This window comes from Scyliorhinus torazame, chromosome 2 (assembly GCF_047496885.1).
Source record: "Scyliorhinus torazame isolate Kashiwa2021f chromosome 2, sScyTor2.1, whole genome shotgun sequence".
Classification (NCBI taxonomy): domain Eukaryota; kingdom Metazoa; phylum Chordata; class Chondrichthyes; order Carcharhiniformes; family Scyliorhinidae; genus Scyliorhinus; species Scyliorhinus torazame.
The window spans coordinates 99,621,798-99,642,563 of record NC_092708.1 but is presented as its reverse complement, the minus strand read 5'-3'; the positions used below and the strand labels follow the sequence as shown (position 1 = coordinate 99,642,563).

The window sequence follows — 20,766 nt, the reverse complement described above, 5'->3', positions numbered from 1 at the left end:
CCGACCATGCTGCCCGTCTAAACTAAAATCTTCTACACTTCCGGGGCCCGTATCCCTCTATTCCCATCCGATTCATGTATTTGTCAAGATGCCCCTTAAACGTCACTATCGTCCTGCTTCCACCACCACCTCTGGCAGCGAGTTCCAGGCACCCTCTACCTTCTGTGTAAGAAACTTGCCTACAGAAAGACCACAGAAAGAATGTTAAGACAGAAGCCGTGTGGCCCAACACAAAGGAGAGTTGAAGGGTGAAGGTAAATCAGCACAATGTTGAAGACACAAAGAGGAAGCTAACGGAGATGGAAAGGAATGCAGAATGTGTGCAAGGAGAAGCCAGAAATAGCTATGAGGAGGTCAGTTTTCTGCTTGGCGCTAAAAAGAAAAATAGAATTCTAGAAGTTCTTGAGGAAGCGAAGAGGGACTGAATCATAAAAAGCAGTGTGAACAGCTCAGGCACATAAAGAAGCTGAGAGTATCAAAGGACCATGCAGTGTTAGTTGGTCAGTTGAAAAGGAACTCTAGAAAGCTGTGCCATTAAGACAGATGTGAGTGAGATAGTGTTGGTAGATATGCATTAGTGACTGCCACCTGAAGGTCTAACTGATTGAGATGTGAACAGTAAGATTGTACCATATTTGTGCATATTGAGTGGTGTGAGTTCTTTCATAGTTGAATAAGACATATCTTTGCATTGGCTATTTAAAATGAAATTTACTTTGAAACCTCATTTGCATTGGTTCTGATACCTGTTGAAATATAAGGTACAATAAATAAAAACTTGTTGATAAGTTTCTTTATTGGGGATTGTTTGGTAAATTTGGTTGTTCTGATTTATAGTTTGCCCACGGGGTTTGTAACATAGGTAATGGGGAAGAATTCCATCACACTTTGACTTGTGCTTGTGGATGTTGGACAGGCTTTGGAGGTGTGGGGCGTCATTCTCCGACCCCCCAGAGGGTCGGAGAATGCCTGTTGGCCGCCGTGAATCCCGCCCCCGCCGAAGTCTCCGAAGGGAGAAAAGTCGGCGGGGCGTTAATGGCGCCGCTGCCGCGGAGAATGTCACGGGTCTGCGCAAGGCAGCCAATTTTCGGCCTGCCGATATTCTCCCTTCCGGATGGGCCGAAGTCCCGTCGACGTGATGACCGTTCACGTCGACGTGAATCAAACCTCCTTTTCATCGGCGTGACCCGGTGCTCCAGGCTCACGCCGACCAGCGTGGAGGTGAGTGACGGCCTGGGGGTGTTGGCTCTGGGCAGGAAATGGCGTGGCCGGAGACCGATTGCGTGAGGAGAGGTGTGTCTCGGCTTGTGTGTGTGTGTGTGCGGCGGGGGGGGGGGGGGTGGTTAGCGTAGGCTGGGCTCCGGGGGAGTGCCGGGGAGGGGGTCCGTGCCGGGGGTGGAGGTTTGGGGGGGGGGGGTCCGTGCCGGGGTGGAGGTTGGGGGGGGGTCCGTGCTGGGGTGGAGGTTGGGGGGGGGGTCCGTGCCGGGGTGGACGTTGGGGGGGGGTCCGTGCTGGGGTGGAGGTTGGGGAGGGGGTCCGTGCCGGGGTGGAGGTTGGGGGGGGGGGGGGGGGGGGAGTTCGTGCCGGGGTGGAGGTTGGGGGTGGGGTCCGTGCTGGGGTGGAGGTTGGGGAGGGGGTCCGTGCCGGGCGGGGGTGCTCCGTGCCGGGTTGGGGGGGTGTCCATGCTGGGGTGGAGGTTGGGGTTGGGGGTGTCCGTGTTGGGGGGGGGTCCATGCTGGGGTGGAGGTTGGGGGGGGGGGGTCCGTGCCGAGGAGGGTGATGGGAGGGCAAGTGAGTTGGTCCACCTGGCCAGGTGCCAGCCTCGAACAGTTGGACCCATGCGGTCCCATGCCACCTAGCTGGGGGGAGGAGGGGATATGGGCAATGATGACATGTCGTCGTTCCCCTCCCCCCCCCCCCCCCCCCCCCCCCCACCAGGCCGTCATGTTTTCACATCATCCAGCGATGTTGGCCGCCGTGGTGGCAGCCGCTCATGTCTATGTTGCCCTGGATGAGGAGGAGGAGGAGCGTGCCAGAGAGGCGGCGCAGGCTGCCGCAGAGGGGCAGGCGGCAGCCGCCCCAGGCTGGAGGGACACCTGACCGACAGGACGAGGAGGGGGAGGAGGACGTCGCGGCCCCACGGCAACGGAGGCACCCGAGGGCGCCCCGTGTGTACCGGCCCCGGCAAGCCATACCAGGACCTCACGGACCGGGAATGCAGGAGGAGACTCCGGATGAGCCGGGGAAACCGTGGCACACATCTGCCACCTGCTGGCACACCTGTCACCGCGTGGCACTGGCGGGGGACACCCTCTCCCCGTGTCCGTCAAGGTTACGGTGGCCCTGAACTTTTATGCAACGGGGTCATTCCAGGCACCGAGTGGGGGACCTGTCCCGGCATATCGCAGACATCGGTGCACCGGTGCATCCGGGCAGTGACAGATGCCCTTTATGCCATGGCGCACCGCTACATCCGCTTCCCCGTGGACCGGGGCCAGCCAAGATGCCCGGGCCGTGAGCTTCTCTGCCGTGGCCGGGTTCCCCATGGTCCAGGGCGCGATCGATGGGATGCACGTCGCCGTGCGGCCACCTGCAGATAACAGGGCCGTGTTCACTCATAGGAAGGGGACCTATTCGATGAACGTACAGGTGGTCTGCGACCACCGCATGATGATCCTGCACGTCTGCGCCCGTCACCCAGGCAGTGCACACGACTCATTCGTGTTGTCGCGGTCCATCCATCCCCGGCATGTACGAGGGACGCCATCCCCGGCTGAGGGGCTGGTTGCCTGGGCGACAGGGGCTACCCATTGCGATCGTGGCTGATGACACCTATACGGAGGCCACGCAATGAGGCGGAGAACCGCTACAATGATGCCCATGTAGCGACAAGGGGAGTGATTGAGAGGTGCTTTTGGCGTGCTGAAGATGCGTTTCAGGTGCCTGGACCTCTCCTGGGGGCGCCCTCCAGTATCGGTCAGATAGGGTCGGCCACATCATTGTGGTGTGCTGCGTCCTGCACAACATAGCCCAGCAGAGGGGCGATATGCCGCAGGCAGAGGAGGGCGGAGTGGAGGAGCAGCAGGAAGAGGCCCAGTCCTCCCCAGATGAGGGGGGATGGGGGCAATGGTCAGGGCAGACTGGGTAGACACAGGCGGGTTGCTGTCCACCGTTACCGGCTGGCCCAGCGGGCACGGGACAGACTGATAGACGCCCGCTTCACTGACTACATGGGCGTGGGAATCGGGTAGTATGGCCACAGACCCGCACACCATGGCAACAGCCGACCACCCACACCCCCCACCCATCCACCCACCCAGCACCCTCACCACCCCCTCCCCAACCCCACCCACCCCACCCGCATGCACACCACCCCCCCCCCATTGCCGATCCACCGGCGGCACAACGGGCCGGGCTCACACAGTTGCGGGTGGACGCGTGTCTATCGCAGGCCATGGAGGATGATGACAACCCGCCCTGCGATGAGCTCCTGGCTCTACATCGTTGGGACTATGTCTGACCCATGGCCACAGTACACACCATCCACCCGGACCATCCCTGCATGCGGCTGTGACAACTGCAGCGCACGGTCCCGTCCTCTGCCCGGGGGATGTTGATGGCGGCCCAGGGGGGAAGGGGGCAGACTCACCTGGGGCTGAGGTAAGACCACCCCTCACACACACACTTGCGCTCAACGTACATGACACGCCCGCACACTTTGGACAGAGCACAAAGGCAGCTTCGGTAGGTGTAACATTGACTTTAATAACCAAAGGAGTTCATGCACGTGCCCTAGCCCCTAAAACTCGCCCTGCACCCGTGCCAACTTACTCAGTGTCTAATTGTTTGGCCTTACGGGCCCTTTGACTACGTCTACGTGGTTCCCCAGACGGTACAGCAGAACTGGAGGTGGACTCCTGTGATTCCTGCCCTCTGACACTGGATCCCTTTGGCGGCCGTTTCCTGGGGCGTCCTGGCCTTGATGGGCCAGGCTGCAGCCCGGGCGACTGGGATGGCGAGCTGCCAGCCTGTCCTGCCCGTTGCCCACCCGATGCACCTGGGACGGAAGGGGGGGAGTCCGAGGTGTCGCGGTGCGCGGTGTACCGGGACCTCCCCTACAGAGGGAGCCGGGATGGACCACACCACCTCCTCCTCCCTCGGGGTGCCCGATGGCCCCCAGGCCTCTACATGGGTGGGGGATGCGAACGGACTGGCCATCCGACGCCCCCCCGACATCTGGCGCTGCCAGTCCTGGAGGCCCGTGCTGGTATCGACAGGGGTCTGCAGGTTTGCAACCATGGAGCCCAGGGTGTTGGCAAACCCTGTCTGTGACAGTGCGACGCCGGCTCGCACATGGCCACTGGCGCAGAGACTGGGCCATGGCCTGCAGAGACTGGGCCATGGCCTGCTGAGACTGGGCCATGGCCTGCAGAGACTGGGCCATGGCCTGCTGAGACTGGGCCATGGCCTGCAGAGACTGGGCTATGGCGTTGAGTGCCTCTGCCATCTGGCGCTGGCACTGGCTCATGGCCTCCTGTGAGAGGGCAGCCATTTCCTGGGCCACAGACGCCGCCTGCACGGAAGGCCCCAGGCCTCGCAAACCGTTCCCCATGTCTGACACCGTCACAACCATTGCCTCCACCGCGGACGCCACCCGTGCGGTGTCAGCCTGGGTGGCACGCATGACCGGGACCACTCCCAGCTCCTGGACGCGGGTGGACTCCTCCACCTGCGACCGCAGCCGCCGCAAGCCGCCCGTCACCCTCTTCGCTCGTCTCCGGGTCGGTGGTTGCATCGGATCTATGTGTGGGTGTGGTAACTTCAGGAACCCGGGATCCATCTGGGCGGCAGATGTTCGCTTGGCCTGGGCTGCCCTCCGACCGCCCGGTCCCTCTGCTGCTCCTACCTCCACCTGCTGTACCGGGACGGCTGTGTTGTGCGCACCAGTGAGTGTACCAGACGCCTCATCACTAAAGTGCCCAACCGTGGTGAGTGTTTCTGCGATGGTGGAGGGTGTTGGTGACAGCAGTGGCGTTGTCGTGCACTTCGTCCCACTCTGAGTCCATGGCACTTTGGGGTGGGGGTTCGTCTCCACCCATCCACTCTGAGTCACTGTCCGGTATTTCGTCTTCCCGGGTAGTGCTGTCCCGGGTAGTGCTGTCCCGGGTAGGGGTGTCCCGGGTAGGGGTGTCCCGGGTAGGGGTGTCCTGGCTCGGATGTGACGGGGGCCTGTGGCTGCCCCCCTCATCGCTGGGTGGTCGCTCCCGCACGTGACGGGGGTGTCGTCTCCCTGTTGCTCCAGGTCTCTCCGTCTCCCGTGGTGTGCGAGGGGCATCCTGCGGGCGTCGCATGCTGGAGGGTCCGGGTCTCTCCGTCTCCCGTGGTCTCCGAGGGGCATCCTGCGGGCGTTGCATGCTGGAGGGTCCGGGTCTCTCCGTCTCCTGTGGTCTCCGAGGGGCATCCTGTGGGCGTCGCATGCTGGAGGGTGCGGGTCTCTCCGTCTCCTGTGGTCTCCGAGGGGCATCCTGCGGGCGGTGTGCATCTGCGGGGATGGGTGCCTGGACGTTTGGTCCTGCGATACACAATGAAGCATGCATGGTTAGACATCAGGCAGTAATCAGGTGATGAGGGGGATATAGGGGACGGGCTGTCGGTGCTCACTTGCTGGTGGGCCCCCGACCTCTGCATCAGCAACCTCCCGGTCCTCAGGTCCGCCAGCCAGTTCCAGGGCCCTTTCCTCGTGTACGGTCAGTGGCCTCTCATCAGCGGGCCCTCCTCCAGTCCTCACATGCTCCCTATTATTGTGTGCGCGCTTCTCCTGTGGGGGGGGCGCCATCGGTTGCGCGTGCATTGCAGAGGTTAAGGTTAGGGCTGGATTCACTTGGGGATATGGGGGAGGGGGGATATGGGGGAGGGGGGGATATGGGGGTGGGGGGGATATGGGGGAGGCTCACCCTGCCTGCTCTGACGAGGTTGTTCACCTTCTTGTGGCACTGAGTGCCTGTCCGTTGTGTCAGGGCCACAGCGGTGACGGCCTCTGCCACTTCCCTCCACAGACGCCGGCTGTGGCGTGGGGCAACTCTGCGGCCGTGCCCGGGATGCAGGGCGTCCCTCCTCTGCTCCACCGCGTCCAGGAGCGCCTCCACATCGCGTGACTCGAACCTCGGGGCTGAGCGACGGCCAGCCATCCAGTCGGGTGTTGCGGTCGGGTGGGGGGGAGCAGCGCGGCCTTATGAGCCGTCACGCCGTGCAGCACGTATGACGCTGCACGGCGTGAACCACTGCGCAAGCGCGGATCCCGTTACGTCGCTGCTAGCCCATTTCGGGCCGGAGACTATCGACCCATTTTTCTGACGTGACGCAAGTGGGATTTGCGCCGTTTTTTGCGCCGATCGGCGGACTTTCCGCCGATACCGGAGAATTTCACCCGAGATATCCGCTGCAGAATTTCCAGCCTCTAATCTGCTCTTTATTTGTGTGACTGGTCCTATTGTAACGACACCCTGGGCCAATGCATGGTCAATTCCAGCCCCATTTGACCCACAATCACAACACAATTGAAATTAACTTTTATTTTAAAATACCTGAGGTCTTCGACTCAATGTCCAATAACTCCAGTCACCGGGTTTGTAAATTTAAACGCAATTTTAAAAAAAATTTAGAATGCCCAATTATTTTTTTTCCAATTAAGGGGCAATTTAGAGTGGCTAATCCACCTAACCTGTACACCTTTGGGTTGTGGGGTGTGTGTGTGCGCAGATGGACATCTTCCAATTAGTTTCTTCTTTCAGTCCAGGCTTTCAGATAAGTATTATCTTTTCTTTCAGCTTGTAATGGTTTTCACTGTCTGCTCCTAGAAATATCAGGCAGCCAACATTTGGCAAGAGAGAGAAAGCTTCTTCTTTCAGGGTCTGGAAGCTTCTGCCTTCCGACAGTAGGTAGTAGAGCAGAGAGAGTTGCTTCTACCTTTAGTGTCCAGTGGCTTCTCCTGGTTTCTTTCTCTCCAAAAGCCCCACATGACACGAACCAGTACTGTCCCTAGCCAATCCATTGGCCACGAGCCAACCAATCGAAGCAAATGCTGCCAATCACGTGGGTGCGATAAAGTCTCGATTCTTCTGCCCAAAATTCAAAACATCACTGTACTATTTAGGCACTTTGAGTTCCGTACTTCCTCTGGCAACTTAAGGTATGTTTCCATTAATGATCATAAAAACTTGGAATCCTAACAGTGCAGAAGGAGGCCATTTGGCCCACCAAGTCTGCACTGACCCTCTGAAAGAGCAACTGACCAAGGCCCCCACATTACCTGTAACCCCTTCTAACCTGCACATCTTTGGACTGTGAGAGGAAACCGAAGGACTGAGAGGAAACCCATGCAGGCACGGTAGCACAGTGGTTAGCACAGTTGCTTCACAGCTCCTGGGTCCCAGGTTTGATTCCCGGCTTGGGTCACTGTCAGTGCGGAGTCTGCACATTCTCCCCGTATCTGTGTGGGTTTCATCCCACAGTCCAAAGATGTGCAGGTTAGGTGGATTGGCCATACTAAATTGCCCTTGGTGTCCACAAAGGTTAGGTGGAGTTACTGGGTTATGTGGAGGCATGTACGGTGCTCTTTCCAAGGGCCAGTGCAGACTCGATGGGCTGAATGGCCTCCTTCTGCGCTGTACATTCTATGACATGGAGGTCACCGAAGGCTGGAATTTTAGTGAGTTAAAAAATAATCCCATGTTAGTGTTTGTGTAGTTATTCTGTTGAAGTAATTTAAATGTTTTAACTTCTAGGTTGATTACACAGATAAAAATGGTCAGTGTGCATTGGTTCATGCTGCTTTACGAGGTCATCATGAAGTTATTGAATATTTACTTCAAGCAGATTGGCCATTAACCACACAGCACCAGCATTCTTTCAGAAAAAGTCAGGCTCTTCAGCAAGCTCTGGTTGCGGCAGCAAGCATGGGACATACTGAAGTAAGTTCCAAGAAAGTGATCCATCAACGTACTTATATTATGCAAACATAATTACGGACATTTTCCACCAAAATATTTTGAGGCTGATCGATCCTTCCCATTTGTACAGCATTTGAGCAAAGTTCCGTAATATTTTGGATTTGATCCTCCATTGGATATGCAATTAACTGGGCCTGTAATGGAGTGAGCTCAAGTTTGCTTTTGAGTAACTTCTTGCCTCTGTATCGCATCTCATCAATTCGTTTTTTAAAATAAATTTACACTGCCCAATTCTTTTTTCTAATTAAGGGGCAATTTAGCATAGCCAATTCACCTACCTTGCACATCTTTTCACCTACCCTGCACATCTTTTTGGGTTGTGTGCAGACACGGGGAGAATGTGCAAACTCCACACGGACAGTGACTCAGAGTCGGGATCAAACCCGGGTCCTTGGCGCTGTGAGGCAACAGTGCTAACCACTTCTCATCAATTCTTTGTTTGAAATGAAAGACGTGCTATGTGGATATTGTATTGTGACACTCAAGATTTACCTTCTGGAATATTCTGTGCAAATATTTATAAGCAAAATGGTTATTTTTCTTGTATTTTATTTTGGAACTCCATTGTTTGTTCCCATAACCCTACACCTGCAAATTGCCAACAAGCAATTCCTCATACTTTTGAAGTAAGTGGATGAGTCACCGTAGGCAGCTCTCCCTCATTGCCTAGTGGTGGCTAATGAACAGACCATAATGGAAAGCAGGTATAGAGCAGAAATATCCAAAGGCAGAAAATAAATGCCTCATTTTAAGTCTATATCGCAGAAGATTTTAATCCCTAAAAATTAAAGCTAAACTATGTTCAATCAGTTTATTCATTACATAATCAGATGAGAGCACGATTTCTGTGCATTTCAATTAATCCATCCAGAGCAGCACTATATTTCTCCATTGCTGCAGCAAATTGATCTTAAAAGATTTCTAGGGTTTTCATCACCACCCCTCTACTCAAAGGCCCATTCCAAGTGTTGATCACTGTGTGAAGAAGAATCCCCTGACAGAAGTCCTAACATTACGTTTTGTAAGTTTTGAATCTGTGGGCAACCTGTGTCTCAGGTCCCTTTTTATTTTGATGATTTTAGTGCAATGCAAATTGCTGCTTTGACATCAGTTTGCCAGCTATTTTATTTAAAATCTTAATTTTATCGACAGACTATCCTTTCCCAGACAATGGAAATATATTGAAGAACACTACTTTGTATCTCCTATCTGAGCTTTAAAGCTGATTAGGAAAAAATACCATGTTTGATTCCTGTTTAACATCCTTTTCAATTTTCCTTAATTTACATCAATACTATTTACAGATTGTGAAGAATCTGCAAGAACTTGACCGTGAGCATAGAATAGAGGTCAATGGCTTTGACACTCTTTGGGGTGAAACAGGTAGTTGATCATTTTTGAGAGTTTTTCTTTTTGCATTATAAATCAAGTCCTACGGTATAAAGGAGGATCATATCTACTTATTATTTCACCAGATCACACACTAAAATCATTCATTATGATTGCATTTTAACTGTTGCGTTGCAGTTAGCAATGTGCACTAATATTGTGAAACTTATATAATACGATTGAATGTATTTTACTGTACTTGAATTTAACTTATTACTTTGAATTTTAGTTAAATTTGCCATTTATTTTAAAAATCAATTCCACCCTTTTGTCCAGGAGGTTATTTGTTTAATTTTAAAACTGTGATTTCATTCAACTGATCAATTTTCAGAATGAATTGGAAACATTCATGGATTATAAAGTAGTGTGTTTAAAAAGAAAAAGTCTATTTTTAGGAAGTTTATTTTTAATGTAGAGAGCCTTTGTCAACGGATGTTCTAATAAATCCTTCTGCCTTCATCTGATGATTAGGGAACTAAGTTGTCTAATAGAATGAAGAGTTTTTTTCCAGAAAGTCTGTTGTATAAAATCAGGCTGGTTCTCAAAAAGGACCTAGAGAATGAAGTTAAATTGATTCCCTGAATGACCTTTTCACTCCAAGACATTTTTATTTGAATTATACTTTCAACATATAAATAGAAAAAGTTTTTTTTAAAAAGGAAGAGAAGTAATGAAATATTCAATTGGATGAAATAGTGAAAAGGAGATCATTGACAGAATTAAAACGTAAATGATAAAATTAGTGTATCATTTTCTACATAAAGTAATATGTGAAATTACTGAAGGTAAGAACAGGGAAGCAACAGCATAAATTAGAAAAATATAAAATATGAACAGAAATACAGTTAAAACTTGAGTGCAGGTTCAGAGTGAGCTTCTTTATTTTCTGTGAGACCATTCTGCACATTTTAATTCATCCATCCAGAACCACCTTACACTTCTACCCCATTGCTTCATCTAGTCATTTCTAAATGGTTTCTGGGTTTTCATCTCCACTGCTCTTCTCTCAAAGGTGCAGAGATGAGTGTTTCAGAATCCTGGGATTCTGGGACCATGATTGGCGCAGTGTAGACTGTACAGACAGGGCAGCCTTCATGTAACAGGAAAGAACCCTGGCTTTTGCAGAAAGGGTGAATGGGACAGTGGGGAACAATTTAAACTAGTTAGGGGTTGCAGGAAGAGAAAGTACATGCTGAGTTTAAAAAGTATGTGAAAAACACCAGGACAGGTGGACATGGTGGGCAAAAATCCAGTTCAAAAGGTTTGATGATGTGGCCTTTAGAGTTCCAGCCTCAAGGTGGGCGTGATTGGGAGCTAAATATTACAGGCTATAGGATCTTTAGAAAGAACAGGGAAATGGAAGGGTGGCAGGTGCCAAAATATTGACCAGCACAATTACAGCAGTAGAGAGAAGGGATTTCAGTGGAGATGAGTAGGCTGTGAAAGCAACATGGGTAAAGTTAAGATGCAGCAAAGGATACAAGTCTCATTGTTTAACAACCTAATAATGATACCATGAGGGAGGTAACAAATAATATTTTTATAATAGATTTTAATTTACACACAATTGTAAGAAGTAGAAAAATTAAAGCGGTAAAGGAAATTAATTTCTAGAGTACCTTCAGTAAAACTATTTTTGAGGTACATTACTTCAATTTGGCAATTCCAATTATTGTTTTTCAAGATAGACATGCTTCTGCAGTTTTATCCTTCCAACTGCAGTGAACCGGTTTATTCAGGCATTTCTGCTATGTAGGTGTGAGCCTTTTCCACAATTTGATGCATAAATGTTATAAATTGACTTGCTCACACCATGATGCAGTCATGCCATTCATATCTTTGGTTTTTGATTGGTTGAAAAAAGTAGTGAGATTCAATGAGTATAGCTGGGAGGAAACAAATACAATAAAAAATGTTAGACTTGATTTTGTCAGTTAGATCAGTTAGAATAAAAGGGCAAAGTAAATGTGGGAAATGGGGTGGGGAGAATATGCCAAACATTCTTATCGTATTTTCATATATACATTTAAATGCGGTACAAGGTTAGTGTGTGAGCTGTATATCTGTAAACAAATTAGCCATTGAAATTTGTCATTTTGTAGCTCATCCTGAAATGTGTCCAAAAGAATTCTGTTGATCATTGTTTCTTACCCAATGAGGAATGAAGCAGTGCTAGATCTAGCTCTGAGGAATGAATTAGGGCAAGTTTTTTTAAAATGTATTTGTTCTTGGGATGTGGTCATCGCTAGCTGAGCCAGCATTTATTGCCCATCCCTGAGGGCATTTGAGCGTCAGCCACATGGCTGTGGATCTGGAATCACATGTAGGCCAGACCAGGTACGGTCAACAGATTTCATTCCCTAAAGGGCATTAGTGAACCAGGTGGGTTTTTACCACAATTGACAATGGTTTCATGGTGACGTTTAGACTTTAATTGAATTCAAATTTCACCATCCATGGTGGGATTCAAACCCAGGTTCCCAGAGCATGACTGGGTCTCTGGATTACTAGTCCAGCAGCAATACCACTATGCCACTACCTCCCATGAAGCATTGGGAAAGTGGAATTGAGGTCAAAGAGTGACCATATTCTTAGTGAATGGAATTGCAGGCATGAGGGCCATATGGCCTGTTTCTATTTTCTTTTTCAGTGGAAGGCCATTTGGGAAACAGTGATCATAATATCTTTAGGTTTAGAGTAGTTGTATAAAAGGACAAGGAACAATCAAAGATGAAGATACTTGACTTGAAATGGGAAAATGTTTAATGAGTATGGAATCGAAGATTAGCAGGTAAAACAGTAGATGAAAGGATCAAAGAAGATAGTTTGGATATAGCCTATCACATTCTCATGAGGAGTAAAGGAAGAGCATTCCAAGCTAAAGCCCACTTGATGCATGAAAGAATTGAACCAAATCAGCCATGATCTTGGTGAAAGATGAAGGAGGTTCAAAGTGCTGAATGGCCTACTCCTGTTCTATGTTCCTAAAACAGGACAAAGTCTTATGATAAATCTCAACTTTATAAACAAAATACAGTTTTAACAAAATAATAATCAAGCCGAATAATAAAGTGCAAAGGAGAACAGAAGCAGGAGATAACTCTGAGAAAGAGAGTGTATGAGAAAAGACTAGCAAGTATCGTAAAATAGAAGTATAAAAGCAAATGGATATCAAAAGGACTGGTGGGCTAATTAAAGACATAAAAGGAAATGTTGTGGAGGCAGAGTGCGTGGCTGAGATATTAAGTGAGTACTTTCCATCTGTCTTCATAAAAGACCATACTGCCAATACCACTAAAGGACAATGGTTAGGGATAAAATAAGAGACAACATTTGCAAAACTATCACAACATTCAAAGCAGAAAGGACACCTGGTCCTGATGAGGTGTCTAGGTTACTGAGAGTAGGAAAAGTGGAAGTAGCAGCCCTCTGGCCATAATATTTTAATTCTCCGTGGATGTGGGAGAGTTGCACATGCTACACATACCTTCAAAAACAGAGCGGCACAGTGGTGCATTGGTTAGCACTGCTGCCTACGGCGCTGAGGACCCGGGTTCGATCCCGGCCCTGGGTCACTGCCTGTGTGGAGTTTGTACATTCTCCCATGTCTGCGTGGGTCTCACCCCCACAACCCAAAGATGTGCAGGGTCGGTGGATTGGTCACATTAAATTGCCCCTTAATTAGATTTTTAAAATTATTGGGTACTCTAAATTTATTTTTAAAATACCATCAAAAAACAGAAGATTAAATGAAAACACTTGCAGAGAAACTGAAATTAGAGAAGATTGAAGGGAAATTCAGTAGAGGTGTTCAAAATGATGTGACATTCTGTTAAGATAGGAATACATTTTCCACTGTTAGGAGGGATAACCATGGGGCACAGATTTGAGATTGTCAAAAGGACGGGCTGGATTCTCCGTAGCCCGACACTGAAATCGGGCTCGGCGATCAGGCGGAGAATGGCTTCCGATGCCGGAATTGGGGCAAGCGCTGGTTTGATGCCGGTCCGCAATGCTCTGCCTCCTCCAAACCGGCATCATCGGGCATCGTGCAGTTGTAATGCCATTGACGCGTCATCGACCAGCCCACCCCAATGGCGTAGACCACATGTAGTCCCAGTGGTCAGGAACCCGGCATGCTGGTTGCGGATAGTGTCCAGCGCCGCCACACTTGTCCGAGATCTGTTCCGCTGGCTGGGGGGCGGGGGTGGATTGTTGGGTCGGGATGTGTGGCTTAGGATTCCAGCATGGCTGGCGCCATGTTTTCCAGCGTGACCGGTGCAGGCCGTCAGCCCTGCGCATGCACGGCCCGGGACCCGCCGATTCTCCAGTTTTCAGCGCGATCCACTGGCATTTCATGTGGTGCCGGTGTTAGCCCCTCATCGGAGTCGGTAAGGGGTGCCTGCTGATTTTCCTGTCGTGAAACTCCTACGGATTCTCTGTTCACGCCTCAGGAATGGAGAATTTTGCCCCAGGTGTCTGGAGATGAGAAATTATTTTGCATGAGTTATGACATCGAATACACTGCCTGAAATGGCGATGCAGATTCAGCAGTACTTTCAAAAGGGTATTGGATATATATTTTGAAAGGGCAAAAATTGCATGGCAATAGGGAAAAATCAGTAGTGGGACTAAGATACATCTTTCAAGGAGCCAGCACACGTAATCTTATCCGCTTGTGTTTTGTGCATTGTTTTCCTTTCTTAGCTCTCACGGCAGCAGCAGGCAGGGGTAAATTGGAAGTTTGTAAACTGCTCCTGCAACAAGGAGCTGTGGTATCCCATCCCAATCGGAGGGGAATTGCTCCAGTATTTTGTGCAGCAAGACAAGGTCACTGGCAGGTACTGTAAATGCCATTTTGTGCATTTTCTTTTAATGCATGGGAAAATTATTCTTTGTTTAAGATACAACATTTTTTTGCTTCAGTATTGGTAGCTTAGAATAACTGGTAAAGTCTCCACCGCTTATAAAAGACATTCTTGTGCTACTGCAATTCTCCTGCTTAGACACATTTAATTATTTATTCCCTATATATGCAACTCTTGTGATGTTCTGCGCAAGGAACTGAATTATCAGTGAAATGGTTGATACTAATATGTCAAGACATATTAAGATTTAGCTATTCTTTTATAGAAGTGCGTGATGACTATGTAATAAATATATGTGAATAATAAATATTTGTGAATTTCCTAAGTAGGTATGGTCAGAGAGCTGAACAATAAAGTTAAGAAAAGATTACCAGTCTTGTACTTTGGACCTTTACAAAGCTGTTTGCTTAGTTTTTGGAATGTTATTTGAGTTTGTCCTGTGTAGGGTACCATAGAATCCCTACAATGCAGAAGAAGACCATCAGGTCTGCCCCAAATCTCTGACGGAGGACCCTACATGTGTCCACTCTCACCCTATCTTTCTATCCTCAACTAACCTGCACATCTTTGGATAATAAGGAGCAATTTTAGCATGGCCAATCCATCTAACCTTCATGTCTTTGGACTGAGAAGAAATCGGAGCACCCGGTGGAAACTTATGAACACACTGCGAGAATGTGCAAACTGCACACAGTCATCTAAAGCCAAAATTGAACCCAGATCCCTGGTGCTGAGAGGCAGCAGTACTAGCCACTGTTCCATGTAAGCTATAACCTGACCACACTTGTAAGTGATTATGGTACAATTACCTTATTTGCAGAACCAAAGTGTAAACTACTCGATGGATATTTGTTTCTGCCTAAAATATCCAAGGCGCTCAACATTTTGTAATTGACTAATGGAAAATGAGTAGCATTTGGCTGATTTTAACGATTACCCATTGAAATGTGGGCAGTTTAAGTGGAAAGGATTGTAATCTTTCAATATAGTGCTCTACTCATTTTTAATTTTTTTGGAAATTTAGATTGCTGACCTCTTGTTTCAGCATGATGCTGATATGAACGCAACAGATAAGCAAGGACGTACACCACTTATGGTGGCATCTTGTGAAGGGCATGTGAGCACTGTTGAATTTCTACTTTCAAAAGGTAAACTATTGTTAATCTTTGTTAACTTGTGCATTTACTTTTTTTGCTGCGTTTCAATATTCTATTTGGCTTTGATCTTTTAGGTGCTTCCATTTCTTCAGTAGATAAGGAAGGATTGACTCCCTTGAGCTGGTCCTGCCTGAAAGGTCAAAAACCTGTGGTTCAGATTTTGGTGGAGAGGGGTGCAGCTATTGACCACACTGATAAGAATGGTCGCACACCTCTAGATCTAGCAGCCTTTTATGGAGATTCTGACATTGTGAGTATTACTAAACTTTGCTTATGGTATATCAATGTATGTATTGATACGTTGAGTTTGGTAACAAAGCGTTGATCAATGCTGATGGGTAGGTATTCAAATCATGGTGATCAGGAGCAGAATCCATCTTTGACTTTCCTAATCAGGGATGGTGAGATGAATTATGGTTCGCATATCAGGGATTGAACCTGGGCCCTTTTGTGGCCGATACTATGCTATGGATAAACATGTTTACCCAATCAATTATCTCTTTTGAATTAGGAACTTATTATTTGCAAATATACAGAGTACTTAATTTCCAATTCGTGAATGAAATTGACAACTTTTCCAGAGGTTCAGTGGTTGTAAGCAGTCCATAGCTAAGGCAAAAAGACTGGGAAGGTTCAGATTTGATCCCTGACTGTTGTTGAATTCAACTTGTGTAGTGTACCTGGCTTCTGAGCCCCAGGGGGCGGCAGTGGGGGAAATTGGCTAGAGTTCCCCTCCTTGATTGCTGCCAAGTGATTGGCATTGCAAGTACAGGTGCATGAGCATTGAATGAGGAGAGCATTGGACTCGACTGCGATACCCTTGTGAAATTGCTTTGCATCTTTTCCAGTCTGCTTTGGTTCACCGCACCTCGCCATGCACTTCACCCAACCATTATTGGAAACGTCTTCAGTTGCTCCTGGAAGTTTGCCCCTAAATCACTTTGTCTCTTCTTCTCTTTCCTTTTTAAAAAAAAAAACTTCTCAATCTAATCAACTTTCAACTACTTCAGCCAATTCTATTCACTCCACATGTTATCAAAAAAACTGCTGAAGGCACTGGATATAGCAAAGGCTGTGCTTCCTGACAACATTCTGAAAACCTGTGCTCCTGATTTATCCGTACTACTGGACAGTCTGTTTCAGTACAGCTGCAATACTGGCATCTACCCAACAATATGGAAAATGACCCAGGTATGTCCTGTTCCTCAAAAGCAGATCAAATCAAATCTGGCCAATTGGCACACCATTAGTCTACTCTAAATCATCAGCAAAGTGGTGGAAGGTGTTGACAGTGCTATCAAGCGGCACTTGCAATCTGCTCACCAATACCAATTTGTTGTCCTGCCAGGGCCATGGCTCTTGATTTCATTGCAGCTTTGGTCCAAACAAACAAAAAAGCTAAATTCAAATGGCGTGGTGAGACGGCCAGTCCTTGACATCAAGGCCGCATATTACAGAGTGTGGCATAAAATTGAAGTCCACGAGAATCGGAAGAGGGGTGGGGGGAGCTCTCCACTGGTTTGGGTCATACCTAATACTAAGGGAAGTGGTCATGGTAGTTGGAGGTGAATCATCTCTGCCCCAGGACAACACTACAGGAGCTCCTCAGGGTAGTGTCGGACTAATCTGCTTGTACGATTTTGGATTTGGGAACCACAGAAATCTAAGATAGGCAGTCACGTATTTGTACGTAATTTTAAAGTAGTTTATTCAACAGTTTAGATATGATGCACTAACTAAATAGACAAGATAAAAGTGTACAACCAGTGACAGTGAAGAATGTTTGATTTCAGTGATAGCAGCATTCTGCTCCCAGAAGACGAACAAACGAAGACTGCTGATTTCTGCAACCCAAAGTGACAGTACCAGGCGCTCTCTGTCTTTCACTGTTAGCCAATGGCAGTCTTCTTCTCTATTTCTGTTCTTTTCCTCCTCACTCTGGCTGAGATGTTGGAGAATCCTTGTCTTCTTCCAAGCAAGAAAAAGGCCTGACTCCTATGAATACCCATTAATATATCTCTTGTCAGCTGTCGCTGGAATAGGGAAAATCATGGTCGGGATTCTCTATCGGCCAATGCCGGAATCGGGAATCACTTCCAATGCTGATATCATGGCGGGTGCCAAATTCATGCCAAATCGTAATTCTCTGTCGCGTTCCAGAACGCACATACAGTAAACTGTGTTGGCATATCATTAGCGGGCCCAACCCGATCTTCTCTGGGGCCTTTGCAATTCTCCGCCTCCAGTGGGCCGAATTCCCGACTGCATGGTTCACTTGTGCTTTTAAAATCATTAAACAGGCGCTGTAGCTGCTGAGGGGGAGTGAGTGGTTATGGAAAGTGTCCAACATCGCTGACAGTTGTGCCACTCATCGGGGGGCTTCTGCCAGGGTTGGGTGGTGTAGCGGAGGTGGTCAGGAGGTGGGCTGTGGGGTCGGGGTGAACAGACATGGAACAACATTGCCGCAGCCAGAAAGGTAGCCATGCAGCTGCGCATGCCGCTGACTACCCACTGTGAACTTAGGGCCACGGGTCGTATGGATGTTCCCCCAGGCCACCCCCAAGGTGCCCTCTGGCCCCAGCTGGCCTATCAGCCCTATGGGCCAGCACATCCAGTTGTCAGCTGGGATGATGTGTGTGTGTGGGGAGTGAAATGTCTATATGTGGCTGCAGCTTGTCGGCCTCCTAAATGTCAATCGTGAATCCGGCACCATTTCTCATTAGAATTGATTGTGTTCCACGTGGCACCAATGCTAGCCCTTAACAGTCGTTGAATCGATCCAGGTGTGGCACCGGTTTTGCTGTCTTAGAAGTCCACAAATTCAACACTTAGTCTCAGGAATGAGAATCCAGCCGCATGTTTTGTTGAGGGCTGGTAGCTTACCCAGTATCAATCACCCGGATGGCTCTTCAGACCAATGGCTATAGGACAGTACCCAAGATGCCAGAGTAATCACATGGCCCACCGCTGGCTTGAGGTGACTTTTTATTGGCTAGATAAAGGCAGGGTGTCTGGACGCTTCCTCCCATCAGTTTAGGAATGTTTATAGAGTCTAGTGACTTCAATGTAGGGAGCGCAATATTTTTCTCAATCTTGTTTTGGCCTCTGGCTCTTTATAATTTTGTTTTTCTTTTCTAGAGAGAGAGCATTAAATGCTGTGCTTGCTAGTTCCATGCAAGTGCCTCAAAAATTCTTTTTAAATCACTTAAAGGTCCCTCTTCCTTACATGCTTCATCAATGGCTTTCCCTTCATCATAAGGTCAGCAGTTGGGATGTTGGCAGATGATTACACAGTATAGCAGCCTGTTTGATTGACACTCTATTCACAAACGTATACATTCACTCTTTCCACTACCGATACAGTGTCAACAGCATGTACTATCTGCACAATGCACTGTAGCAACTCTCTAAGGTTCCTTCGATAGCACCTCCCAAACCCACGACCTCTACTATCTAGAAGGACAAAGGCAGCAGATACATGGAACACCATAATCTGCGACTTCCCCTCCAAGCCATACACTACCCTGACTTGGAAATATATTGATCCTTCATGGTTGCTGGGTCAGAATCCTGGAACTTACTTCCTAACAGCGCAAAGGTGTGCCTACTCCAGATTGACTGCAACAGTTCAAGAAGGCAGCTCACTACCACCTTCTCAAGTGCAGTTAGGGATGAGCAACAAATACTTGCCTTGCCTGCAACGCCCCATGAAAGTACAAAACAGAATTACTCCTGTCCCTCCATAGCTTGGAATCCGTTCCCTTGAATACTTTCCTTTATTTTCTCCTTTCTCTGTAAAGCACCATAGAACCTATTTTTATATTACAGATGCTATGTAAATGCAAGTGAGTGGTGAATGAATAGTATGTCAAGGCTCACACATGAATAGTATCTTGTGTAGAGCACCGGAGGTCAACTGGTTCTCCTAAAACCCCAGCAAGAAACCATCAGGAGGTGGTGGAGGCAAAATATGTTGCCGATTTTTTTTTTTTTATTCAAACGAAAATAGTTGAAGTAAAGTGAAATTATTATTTGCATTTATTATTTGAGACCATCAATCACTTCTAAGAACGTAAATACAAGGAGTATTAAGATTAGAATAAGATGTATTTCAAGCACTGAATATAATTGAAAGTTAGTTCCACATGAACACAGGTTACAATCATCTCTAAACAAAGAAGAAGGATTAATCAATATTCAAGCTGTTTCAGACATTTCTCGAAAATAATCCTGGAAAACCAGAGCTGATTTGTTAGAACAGTGAGGAAATCTTATATCATTAGGTTAAATAAACATGTTTAATAAGTTTCATATTTACTGTTCAGGTTCAGTATCTGGTGGAAAAAGGTGCAATGATTGAGCATGTTGACTGCAGTGGAATGCGTCCATTAGACAGAGCAATTGGATGTTGCAACACTTCAGTGGTGCTGATGCTGCTCAAGAAAGGTGCAAAACTAGGTACGACTTTGATTGTCAGGAAACAAGACTACAGAAATGAATTGTAGCATTTTTCACAAGCTATGCTACCATTTTTGCTCATAATTTTGACTGACAAAAAAGGGGAGCTGATTTGTCCTTGACATACTGTTATAAAGTATGCAGCTAAATTTTTTGTCGATTTCTTTTGTTGTTCCAATTGATTGAAAATCTGAGATTTCCCTGTTTCAAGAAAAATCTGAAATTTGATGCTTGGTGTTATTATTTGTTATTTATCTGGTCCCATTCACGAAGGTCCTCTAAAGCTCCATATGAAAACCCAAGTTCTTTCCTGTACAAACATCATGTAATTTATTTTCAAGAATGTCAGATGTATTTGCATCTTTAGACATTTTTGTTTGTAATACAACTATTTTGTGCAGACCATTTTACTTGGATTTACATTTTATTGCAATAATGTGTTTGTAACCAGTTATTCAACCCAAATTAAAAGTGTTTTAAATACAGACATCTGTTAATTAACAATGTTACTGAACACTATTTAAGTATTGAACAGTGTGTTGCTTCATTTAATTGGCAGAAATTATGTCTCTCCTGGACAGTGCCAAATAGCACGGATGTTAATTGACAGTAGAGAGGGACTACTAATTGCTATGCATTTGTGTGGATTGATTACCAAATGTGCAGTGGGTGCAACTGCATGCAAGAGGAAAATAAGTAATTTGATGGCCCTTAATTATTAATTTTATGGTCTTGGGCAATTATTATTAGATAAGGGTATCAAGGCATATTGGAGGTAAGGTGGATAAATAGTGTTGAGGTATAAATCAGCCATGGCATAACTGAATGATGGAGCAAGTTCGAGTGGCTGAATGGCATATTGATATTCCTATGGCATCATTGTTT

The 20,766-nt window shown here is 47.5% G+C and overlaps 1 protein-coding gene across 4 annotated transcripts in view; it reads left to right on the top strand.

Moving 5' to 3' along the window:
- tanc1a (tetratricopeptide repeat, ankyrin repeat and coiled-coil containing 1a) overlaps positions 1 to 20,766 on the top strand; it is a 271,496-nt gene that overhangs the window by 214,786 nt on the left and 35,944 nt on the right. For all 4 annotated transcript variants that reach the window (XM_072474765.1, XM_072474748.1, XM_072474757.1 and 1 more), the window contains 6 exons: positions 7,785 to 7,970; positions 9,314 to 9,392; positions 14,106 to 14,239; positions 15,291 to 15,414; positions 15,498 to 15,673; positions 19,749 to 19,881. In XM_072474765.1, the coding sequence (XP_072330866.1) occupies positions 7,785 to 7,970; positions 9,314 to 9,392; positions 14,106 to 14,239; positions 15,291 to 15,414; positions 15,498 to 15,673; positions 19,749 to 19,881 (832 nt within the window). The remainder of the gene's footprint in view (positions 1 to 7,784; positions 7,971 to 9,313; positions 9,393 to 14,105; positions 14,240 to 15,290; positions 15,415 to 15,497; positions 15,674 to 19,748; positions 19,882 to 20,766) is intronic.